A 12,617-nucleotide genomic window follows, 5' to 3' on the forward strand; every position below is an offset into this window, starting at 1 on the left:
CATTATTAGGCCTAATCCTAATTTTAGCTTTGTTATTACTTTGCTGATTACTAAATATTATGAACTTTGTTTTACTTATCCAATGAAAATCTATGATCACTAAATCAAACCAATTTTTTAGGACTATCAATTCAATTTCCACTGTGTTCAGAAGCTGTTCCAAATTTTTGCCCGAACAATATCCATAACTTGCATCCAAAATGATTTGACCAGAATACATTCCCAAATACAGTGTAGAAAAAATAACTTGTTTCCAGCTGGCATTTCCAACATAAATTATTGTTCATCAATTTGAACCACTGTGATTTTTATTATTTAAATAAAAAGTAGCCTACTGTACCAGTAATATCCTGCATGGAAATCACAAATTTGGGTACGAAATAATATTGGTTTAGACAGACATGAGGGTGAGTAAATGACAAGGTATAAAATGAGATTGTTAATTTGTGTTTCTTTACTCGGCTATGTTGAATGGTTATTGCATGACTGTATTTAACAGATTTTAATGACACACTTCAGCTCAGCTGTGGATAGACGGTAATGAAAACTGTGACCACTAGGGGTCGCAATTAGGCTTATAAAGCTTCAGAAACACAAGGTCGATGCTGATGTGCGATGCATGCGATCCTCGTATAGCAAATGTCGTTTAACGATTGGTGTAGGCCTACTTCAGATTCACTTAATTTTAACACAGAAATGTTTATCAAGAATAAATATGAGTGATAGATTCAGTCGTACAAATCTGTAAAGGCAAAAAGTCAGGACTGTATGACTAGGAGTGGATCTGACTAGCAAGCGCTCTAACCAGTACGCGTTGGTGGTATAGTGGTGAGCATAGCTGCCTTCCAAGCAGTTGACCCGGGTTCGATTCCCGGCCAACGCAAGACTTTTTCTTGATTTTATAAACATTATATATTAGAACCTCAATATCTACACTAATCTTTTGTGTAAAAAGGCAACATAATGCCAGGTGGCTCTATTATCAGACGCTTATAGCGTCACTTTTTACACTATTCCCATTGGACTTGAAAGATCACGTTTAAAGAGACTCTCCGCAGCCCCGCCTCTCTCCCACCTCGAGACTAGTGTTCAGAAACAGCTGATCGTGCGAGGCAGAGCATCACATTCACAGTCCGCAATGTCATCCGAGGAGCTCGCACTGAAGCTGCAGCGCAGGCTGGACACCGAACCCGAGTCACCGGTGCACACAGGAGCGGACGAGGAGAAGGAGAGACCCGCTCCCGCTCCCGCTGCCGTGAACGGCGACGCCACCTCTGAACTGACGGAGAAACTCAACCGCAGGCTGGACATCCATGACGGCACGACGAAACCCAAGCAGATGAAGGTCTTCAACCCCTACACCGAGTTTAAAGAGTTCTCCCGCAAACAGATCAAAGACATGGAGAAAATGTTCAAGAGGTCAGTTCACTAGTCACTTCATCAAAGCTCAACCGTTATTAAATATATTTATCTAAATTAAGATTTCTTCAGGTTAATCAAGTTATGGGTGTAGTGAACATTATTATAACAAGAGTGAAGTTTGTGTGTGAGAGAGAGAGAGAGAGAGAGAGAGAGAGAGAGAGAGAGAGAGAGAGAGATTTGGGATCATTGTGTTCTTGGAGCAGAGGGAATGTTGATGCATCATTCAAATTAAATCCCTTATTGATTATTCTTGATATTTTGTTTATAATTTTCTTTATTAGTTATTTTCTAAATCATCTTATTAAATTTATATTCCAATTTACTGTGCTTTAATGACATAAAAACTGTATTTCTAAATGGTATGAAATGAAATAACATAAAAAACTAGTGTAAATTAAACGGATAGTGTTAGCATATATAGTAATCAAAAAAATATATGCAGGGCACAAATTGCTGTGTTAAAAATAAGTGAATCTGAAGGCCAATAATGACATTTAAGCCACTCGATTGTGATCAAAATCAGAAACAATATGGGGGGAAAAAATGAACAAAAATGAATAATTATGAATGGAATATTAAACATGAGTTAAAAGAATTCTCCTTTGCAGCTTTAGGGGAATTTGTATTGCAAACACGCACACAAAAAAGTTAAATTATAGAATAGCAAGTGTAAGATAGCAAGAAATATACATTCTGAAGCTCACATTAAATGAACAAGAATTCTCTCTCAGAGCATCCTCGTACTGTGCCAAAATAATGTTTTTCTGTGGCGTCCCTCTCTCTGAACAGCCATTGTCCTGGTTTCCCTCATTATTTCAGTACAAGGGTCCACTCACAAACCCTGAGTCCCCATGGAACCCACTCCATGAGCAACAATGCCATCTTTGTCTGTTTGTGCGTGTGTTTGGAGGAGTCTATGATGAGAGAGGGTCTCTTTGGTTTAGTTGAGAAATGGATAAAGTAAAAAATAAAAAAAATCCCTTAATCCATTTTCATCCTATTATTAGATATTTTTTTAATCACATCAAATTCAGAACCGGATCTCTGCTAGTGCAACAATAACAAGCAAACTATCCAGTGTTTGATGTGAGGAGAATCCTGGGATGTGTTTCACCTCAAAGACTTTGTTTCTGCTTGTCGACCTCTGCTGCCAGATCATGGTTTCGCCAGAAATATGCACGCATAAAGATGTTAATAGATTTTTTTTTTAGAGAATCCCAATGTTAATTTAGCCTTACGCCAACTTTAAGATCAGAGGGATGAGTTATTATATAAAATAGTTTTAGAAATGTGCTCTAGAAGCATCATTAACTATGAGGTTCAGTCGAGATGATTATATTGTGTTAAAGGAAACCAACCCAAAGTGTGTAGTGTATAAAACAATGATAACTAAGTGTGTGTGTCCCGTAGGAGTAGGTTACGTCAGGACTGCAAGGTGTGTCAGTTTAAGTCATAGAAGTGCGTACTCTGGCCCACTTCAGATCAGCTCAGCCCAGTTTCAGCAGATGAAAAAAGATGTCATGTATAAGAGGAAAATGGGTCAAAAGCAAGATACAGCAGAGTTAACATTCATAAACACAACTCACACATACTTATGAATTAGCACAGTGTAATAGATAGATAGATAGATAGATAGATAGATAGATTATATATTCAGATTATCTAGATTCATATTTTGTGAGGTTCCACAAATTTCACGTTTAAGCTGATACCATATAAGAATATATATATATACAACACAACTGTTTCCAACACTGATAATAATAAGAAATATTTCTTGAGCATCAAATCAGCATAATAGAATGATTTCTGAAGGATCATGTGACACTGAAGAGTAATGATGCTGAAAATTCAGCTTTGATCACAGAAATAAATTACATTTTAAAATACAGTTTATTCAAATAGAAAACGGTTAATTTAAATAGTACAAATATTTCACAATATTACTATTTTTACTGTATTTTTGATCAAATAAATGCAGTCTTGGTGAGCATAAGACTTCTCAAAAAATCTTACCATGCCCAAACTTTTGAACTGATGTATAATTTCTATGTATAAATGTGCATATTTTTGATCCTCTCCACCCGTGCCACTTCAGCGCAGGGAGGGGTGTTGACCTGGAATGTGGCCGGCATGCAGGCGGCAGGACCAACATGCCAATCTCATCCTCCTCTTTCTCTTTGTTATTCTCTCTTTCTCTCTCTCTCTCTCTCTCACTCTCATACAGCGGGTCATCTTGTTAACCCTGACCTGCTTCAAGTAGTTCATAATGGCAGCTCTAAGCACATCTGCAGTCAGCAACAGATCCCGGATCAGCCTGAGTCCCGTTGCTGGACTGCAGCGCTCTGAATGCCAGGCTCTATAGTTGAATCTCTGCCCCGAGCTTTGGCATCTATAAATACCAGCAGGAAACCAGAGAGGACAAAGAAAACGTCCACACACAAACACATGCCATGCAGCCGCAATTACGTCAGGGCAGTTTGTGTTTTCATGCATCCACACACATTTTTCGAGCCATGTGTGTAGGAGTGTGTGCTGCCAGTTGCTGAAAGCAGTTGTTGTTCTGGTCAGCAGATTCCCAGTTGTCTTTTAATCAGGACAGGCAAGTGTGAGCATGTCTTGGTGGGGGCTGTTGAAGCAACATCCAGCAAAGAAAGAAAGTGAGGATATTGCGTGAAATGGTTAAATTAAAAGGCTTTTATGCAGCAATTTAACGACGAAGGTTGAGCTGTTAATGACCTTCCAGAAACAATGTGTGAAGGAGACGAGATTAGACGGCCGTTCAGAGGAACGATATGAAACAGCCTGATAAACATTCACATCGTCTCAGAGCTTTCTCTTTAAAATACCTTAGGAGAAATTAAAACATGAATATGAGAATTATATATAGTAATAGTATAGAAATCTAAAATGAATATGGACTGCAGCTCAGATAGCACTACAATAAGGTTCCTTTAGTTACGTTATTTAATACATTAACTAACAATACATTTGTTAAAGTATTTTTTAATATTTGTTAACATTAGTTATTTATTGTCCCAGTTAAGAAACATATGTTCTAAGAACGTTTTGCTAACGCTCTGCTAAAGTTATGAAAACTTTATTTCTTAATGTTCAAAACGCAAGTTTTTTCAAATGTTTTAAAATTTAATTTTTTGGGTTATACGAACGATAAGGGAACATTTTATCACTTTGAAGACATTATGGGAACGTTGCTTTCTGAATATTCTTTGAACGTTCTGAAACTAGTCGTAACTTTTAAAACCGTTAGATAACTAAAACGTCTCAGAAGTTCCATGAACAATGTATAAATAATGTCTTTGTGCTAACGTTTTGAGAACAGTATTAAAGACCATATAACTTGGAACAAACATTATATTAATGTTACTGGTGGAACGTTTGTTCATTACTTTGTGAAATCCTTGTCAGAACGTTTTCTGAGAACATTCCCTCCTATCTGGGATGTTAGTTCATAATGACATTTGACTTTGATTTCGTTAAGTCTCTTGAGCAGAGTTTGATATGTTATTGAGATCCCTTTTAACAATCATGTGAGGTGATTGTGAATTTTTTTATTTATTTTTTTCTCTCTCTGGTGGAAAATCTGTGACGCATTCAACTTTCTCCATTTTGCTGTCTAGGTGAATAAAATGGCCTCTCATTCATGATTTTCTTTCCTCTGCGGAGAGGGAGAGAAGGAGAGATGAGACGATGCTCACCTGTACTTTTCTGCCACCATGAGCCTGTTCTCTCTAAAAGCATCACTCAAACCAAAATAGAAACACGTGCACACTCCTTCAATCTCAGCCTCTCCACTTTCACAGTGTTCAAGACAAACTCTCTCTCTCTCTCTCTCTCTCTCTCTCTCTCTCTCTCTCTCTCTCTCTCTCTCTCTCTCTCTCTCTCTCGCACACACATGCGATCCTGCTGGTTGGTGTGGCAACAGCTGGGTGAGACTCTATAAATACTCTCCTCCGTTAGATCCTCTTTTTCCTGCTGTTTCTGCCATCACTCTCTTCACCTGCGGTTCTGCTGCGGGCGGCTGGATATCTTCATGTCAACGGGCACTTCTGAGTGTCATTGATCAATTAGCATTGATAAAAGTTCAAAAGTTTGAGGTTGATAAGATTTTTTCAGGTTTTTGAAAGAAGTCTCTTCTGCTCAACAAGGTGCCATTTATTCAAAAATCCAGAATTTTTTTTTTTAATATTGTGATATATTATTATGATTTAAAATAACTGGTTTCTATTTGAGTATATTTTTTAAATGTCATTGATCAAAGCTGAATTTCCAGCATCATTACTCCAGTCTTCAGTGTCACATGATCCTTCAGAAATCATTCTGATATGATGATTTGATGCTCAAGAAACAATGTTGAAAACAGTTGTGCTGCTTTATATTTGTGTGGAAACTGTGATAAATGTGTTTTAGACAAATGTGAATAGAAAATAATAGTATTTATCTGAAATAGAAATCTTTTATAACATTATAAATATCTTAACTGTTATTTTTGATAAATTTAATGCATCCTTGCTTATTAAAATGATTCATTCTTAAAAAAACAAAACAAATTCTGATCCCAAACCTTTGAACAGTCACATAAATCATTAAGTTGTTCTAAACTTGTAATCCAGAACTTTTCTCCAAAACTCTCCAACAACAAAGAACCATAAAAACAGTCCATAAGTCTTTTGCCCGATATTACAGTTCTTATGAAGCCCTATAGCAGGTTTAAATTATGATCAAAATTGTAGTTTCACTGATGATGCTCATTGTTATTTCTCAATAATGGAGAGATATATTGTCGTCATAAATGGAAAAACAGTACAAAATGTGTGTCATTTATAACAGAACTTTAATTTCAGGTGAACTACTCCTTCAAAGCTGTTTGTATGTATCTGTGTGTAGATTTGACTCTGGTAAAGACGGCTTCATTGATCTGATGGAGCTGAAGCTGATGATGGAGAAACTTGGAGCTCCACAGACTCATCTGGGGTTGAAGAACATGATCAAGGAGGTGGATGAAGATTATGACGGCAAACTCAGCTACAGAGAGGTGTGCATGTGTCTTTTTCATGCTTTAGATACAGCTTTGTTTAGTTTATCATCGTCCCTGATGATGACTGATTTAATCTGGTGATTAAATCTTTTCAGAGATTACCCTCCATGGAAACCACTTTAGACTCTTTTACTTAAATGATACGATCACAGCACATTTTTTGAGAGGTCTGTAAGAGATAAAATCTCTATCTCTGAATGCAGCTCTGATGTGGCTTCATTTAAATGTCAATAAGATTTAATCACCTTAGTCAGTTTTCTCCTGGCGGAGGATAAAATGAGCCAAATAATCCTATAGATTTACATGGAAAAGGGGCCACAGCAATCAGAATATCATAGGCCCTGTTTACAGCTGGTATTAAGATGTGTTTTGGTCGATCAGATCACAAGTGGACGAGGGAGACACATTCCCATTTACACCTGCTGTTTAAATCCGTCTCTTTCGTCCACTTTCAACCACTTCTGTCCTGATTTCTTCGAGGTGAGGGTCTATGCCCAGGTAAATGTATGGGCTTTTTCAGATCTTTCAATCTAATGGAGGAATTAAGCTCATGCAGTTTACATAAACGCGACCAAAGGCGACTGAAAAACATACGGAGAGCAGCAGGTGTTGCTTGTGCTCTGAGAGCCGCAAGACGACACTAAACGCTGTGAGTGTGTGTTAGAAATCAGGAATGGTGAGAGAACATTGAGCTTGGTACATTTTTCCTCTTTAAACCAAACTTGGGTCTTCAGCCGACAAAGTTTAAATCCCGTCTGGCCAGTGCGCTTCCCATAATGTTTATGCATTAAGTCAGAGGCGGAGAATAGGTGTTTTTTTTTGTTTGTTTTTTGTGGCTGTTTGAACACATTCGACCACATGAGCGTTTACACAACAAAAGCAATCTGGTCGAATGCGTTTTTGACTACCTCTGGAATTGGTCGAAAGTGGACAAGCTCATAATGTTTTAGACCCCGTTGACACATGTATTATATAGTGTCGTCCACTTGTGAGCCGATCGACCAAAGCCCATCTTAATTCCAGGTGTAAACACGGCCATAGACAGCCTAGCAACCACTAGAACACACACACACATAATGGTCTCTATGATATTCTAATATATAACTTTTTAAGGATTTAAGTCATACTTACTACTGCAAAACTGACTTCCATACATATTTAATGACTTAAAATATATTTTATATGGAATCGACAAATAATACCTATAATCGACAAATACACCTGAGTATTGTACGTTTTCAAACTGGGGGCCGCAAGAGAGTGACAGGGGGTCTAGAGAAAAACTGTATACAAATAAATAAGATTAAAATAAATAAGCACATACAGTAAATGAATTAGATTAAAATAAATGTGATGAATGAATAATAAAAATAATAAAAATTTGATTATAATAAAAATTGTGTAACAACTGTACATTACAATAGTGAGTAGAAAACACACACACACACACACACACACACACACACACACACACACACACACACACATAGTTTCTCACAAAAGTAAACACCCCTCACACTTTTGTAAATATTTTATAATATCTTTTCATGGGACAACACTGAAGAAATGACACTTTGCTACAATGTAAAGTAGTGAGTGTACAGCTTGTATAACAGTGTAAATTTGCTGTCCCCTCAAAATAACTCGACACACAGCCATTAATGTCTAAACCGCTGGCAACAAAAGTGAGTACACACCTAAGTGAAAATGTCCAAATTGGGCCCAAAGTGTCAATATTTTGTGTGGCCAGCATTATTTTCCAGCAGTGCCTGGACCCTCCTGGGCATGCAGTTCACCAGAGCTGCACAGGTTACCACTGGAGTCCTCTTCCACTCCTCCATGACGACATCATGGAGCTGCTGGATGTTAGAGACCTTGCGCTCCTCCACCTTCTGCTTGAGGACGTCCCACAGATACTCAATAGGGTTTAGGTCTGGAGGCATGCTTGGCCACTCCATCACCTTCACCCTCGGCTTCTTTAGCAAGGCGGTGGTCATCTTGGAGGTGTGTTTGGGGTCGTTATCATGCTGGAATAATGCCCTGCGGCCCCGTTTCCGAAGGGATCATGCTCTGCTTCAGAATGTCACAGTACATGTTGGAATCCATGTTTCCCTCAGTGAAGCTCAGCTCCCCAGTGCCGACAGCACTCATGCAGCCCCAGACCATGATGCTACCAACACCATGCTCGACTGTAGCCAAGACACACTTGTCTTTGTACTCCTCACCTGGTTGCTGCCACACACACTTGACACCATCTGAACCAAATAAGTTTATCTTGGGCTCATCAGACCACAAGACATGGTTCCAGTAATCCATGTCCTTAGTCTGCTTGTCTTCAGCAAACTGTTTGCGGGCTTTCTTGTGCATCATCTTAAGAAGAGGCTTCCTTCTGGGACGACAGCCATGCAGACTAATTTGATGCAGTGTGCGGCGTATGGTCTGAGCACTGACAGGCTGACCCCCCACCCCTTCAACCTCTGCAGCAATGCTGGCAGCGCTCATACGAATATGATGCTGAGCACGTGCACTCAACTTCTTTGGTCGACCATGTTCTGAGTGGAACCCGTCCTGTTAAACCGCTGTATGGTCTTGGCCACTGACCGTGCTGCAGCTCAGTTTCAGGGTGTTGGCAGTCTTCTTATAGCCTAGGCCATCTTTATGTAGAGCAACAATTCTCTTTTTCAGGTCCTCAGAGAGGTCTTTGCCATGAGGTGCAATGATGCACTTCCAGTAACCAGAATGAGAGAGTGTGTGAGCGATAACACCAAACTTAACACACCTGCACCCCATTCACACCTGAGACCTTGTAACACTAACAAGTCACATGACACCGGGGAGGGAAAATGGTTAATTGGGCCAAATTTGGACACTTAGGGGTGTACTCACTTTTGTTGCCAGCGGTTTAGACATTAATGGCTGTGTGTCGAGTTATTTTGGGGGGACAGCAAATTTACACTGTTATACAAGCTGTACACTCACTACTTTACATTGTAGCAAAGTGTCATTTCTTCAGTGTTATCCCATGAAAAGGTGTAATCAAATATTTACAAAAATGTGAGGGGTGTACTCACTTTTGTGAGATAATGCATATATAATATTTATTTATTTATTTATTTATTTTAATCCAATTTAGAATAGATGAACTAGCTATTTGTATATATATATATATATATATAGTATAATTTCTCTGGTCCCTTTCTATATCTATAGTGTATAAGTTGGTTGTAAGTAAAAGGTAGATTCCCTTTATATTTTAAAACGGGGGCCCCTCACATGAGGTTAATGATATTTGGGGTCTGTGGCATCTAAAAGATAAAAAAAACTGACTTAAGACATTATTTAGTACCTTTTTTATTTTAACTCGTTTGGGCTGTCGTATCCACATCAAGCCCCCAACCCCAACCCTCTCTTAACACACACACACACACACACACACACACACACACACACTCAAACAGGTGATAGTGCAGCTGTGTCTTAAGTACAGTGAGTCTGTTGTCTGTCAGATGTTGCTCTGACTCTTGTGATTGGACAGACATTCCAAATGGATAAGATTACACACACACACACACACACACACACACACACACACACACACACACACACACACACACAGACACAGATTGTGCAGAGAAAGTGGGGAACCTGATATAGGGTCATTCTTTTGACCTCCCCCTTCCCTTCAATGAAATCAGTTCTGTGTGGATATGATCTAAAGATTCATTAAATAAAAATTATTATTATTGCTTATCATTTAAAGCAAAATATCTGCAGTGCCTTTCATTTTGTGGTAAATAAAAACAGCTGAACTTTTAGTTTATGTGCTGACATGCCAACTGATGTCATATGCTTTTGTGTTTATTTTTAGAATTGAATAGAAATGCTCCCTCCCACGATTTACTGATAACCTTTAAAGCTATTGAAACTTCCCTATAATCCAAATGTCTGGATCTGTGTGCCAGTTCCTGCTGATCTTCCGGAGGGCCGCGGCAGGTGAGCTGCAGGAGGAGAGCGGGCTGATGGCTCTGGCTCGACTCTCAGAGATCGACGTCTCGACTGAGGGCGTTCTTGGAGCGAGGGACTTCTTTGAGGCCAAGGTTTGTGGGTTTTTATATCTTTTCATGTGAAAGAGAGTTTTCATGCATGGGAAAGCACTACTCCCATGTTCTTCAGAAGATTATTGTTGGCCTCAGTCTCCCCCTTGTGTTCATATAGTGTAAGTAAATGAAAGGTTGGAATATGTAAAGAACACACACTCAGTTAAAGAGGGTGTCCTAAATTTACTCTGACAAAGGCAAATAGCCGGAACATCTTGTCTCCTGCTTGAACCTTTTAAAAGTATTTTTAGAGTGCAGACCTTTTTGCATTTTCTAACATTTTTAGCTAAACAAATTCTATTTTAATTAATGTTAACCTTTTAAAATATTATTATTCATTGTAAATATAATGTAAATATAATGTATAAATATATGTATACATTTGTGAAGCGTCTTGTTCAGATTTAAATGAGTAGTTCCATTTAACATTACATTTCAGTGAACTTTTTTATTGTTGTATTTTAATATGATTGTATATACTTTATATTATATTATATATTATCTCTCATAATTATTTAGACTATTATAGTACTTATACATATTTTTATTTTATATTAGCTTTTATTTTTCTATTTTCAGTTTTTATTTTAGTTTGTTTTAGTAATTTTCTCTTGTACTTTTTTCATTTTCAACAGTTTTTTAAATATACATATAGATTTAATTGATATTAATTTCAGTTGTAGTTTCAGTGATTTTATTCATTTAAAACTTATTAATTTCAGTTCATTCCTAAGGCAAATTTATATTTGCCTTAATTTTTCTAATTCTAATTTCTAATTTTCTAAGTTTTTGAGAGAGTTTTTTACCTTTAAATCTTTCTTCTAATATTTATATATATATTTTTTTTTTATTTAAGCTTTATTTCAGTTAATTACATTTTTTTAAAGGTTTTAGTTTAAATTTTTCAGCTTCACATTTGGAACACACACCTAACAAGATGAACAATACCTCAAACGAATAAGCCTGCACTACACAATTGGCATTTTACTGATTTAGCACGACTACAGCAATAGCAATGCATTCATTTTAATGTTGTAAACATATGAGACACATAATTGAAGTGTGTTTTATCTGTGTGTTTGTGGTAGGTTCAGGCTCTGTCTGTGCGCAGTAAGTTTGAGGCGGAGATACGAGAGGAACAAGAAGAGAAGAAGAGGATGGAGCTTGAAAGAAAAGAACGGCGTGCCGCATTTAAAGAGCTTCAGTCGACATTCTGTTCATAAAACTCCTAAGATCACAAACAAAGATCTATGCCTTTTAGAGAGCACATTTGACTTGCACACAAGCACAAGCACGCATGCACACACACACACACACTGCTTCTTGTACCTCACACCTATGTGTAATCAAAACCACAGCGTAACACTGAACAAGTATCATTAGCGTTATTAGTGGCTTACAGCTATCCTGAAATATGCATGAGGAATTCGTTTCACTGGTGACGGCCGAAGCGAGAGAAGAAGCGAGTGAAATTTCAGGAGTCTTGTAATGTAGGACATAAACAGAATAAACTCGAATAGACTATTTTAATCATCTAAGCAACTATATATTTTTAGAAACAAGAAGTTTATTGTAAAGTGCTAATCATAATTTTAAATAGTTGGTGTCGTGGACTAAATAATGATTATGACCAACGGATGAAAAAAAAGAAACAAAGGAAACAAAGGGTCAAGAAATATGTTTATTTTTTATAGATTTGAATCATGCATTTGTTTTTCTTTTTTTTTTTGCTTTTTTTTCTACATATTTGTCACCTAAATATATGTTTGTTGTTAAGTTTTGGTAAATTGTATTGTATCAGATGTTCATAATATCTACCTGTAACTCTCTTGTTTTTGCCAATTACATAAAGCCTATTAAAGCCTGTATTTTTCAACAAAACAAAAAATTTATATATTTTTATCTGTTTCATTCCAAATGTCCAAAATGGAAAAAACTGTTATATCCCTGACATTTATTCTGTCTGAAGTGTCAAGTGTATACCAGTGGGTGGCAGCACTTAAATGAAGGACTCTGTATGAAGGAAGGCTGTTAGGATA

At 37.4% G+C, this 12,617-nt stretch overlaps 1 protein-coding gene across 1 annotated transcript; it reads left to right on the plus strand.

The window, feature by feature from the left end:
• The first annotated feature begins 570 nt into the window (after window positions 1-570).
• On the plus strand, window positions 571-12,604 carry efhd1 (EF-hand domain family, member D1). The gene is made up of 4 exons (XM_079885592.1): window positions 571-1,419; window positions 6,331-6,478; window positions 10,444-10,578; window positions 11,667-12,604. Exons 1-4 carry the CDS (start codon window positions 1,139-1,141, stop codon window positions 11,799-11,801), a joined length of 699 nt encoding a protein of 232 aa, XP_079741718.1. The 5' UTR covers window positions 571-1,138; the 3' UTR covers window positions 11,802-12,604.
• Window positions 12,605-12,617: the final 13 nt, after the last annotated feature.

This window comes from Squalius cephalus, assembly GCF_949319135.1.
Source record: "Squalius cephalus genome assembly, chromosome: 11".
Lineage (NCBI taxonomy): Eukaryota > Metazoa > Chordata > Actinopteri > Cypriniformes > Leuciscidae > Squalius > Squalius cephalus.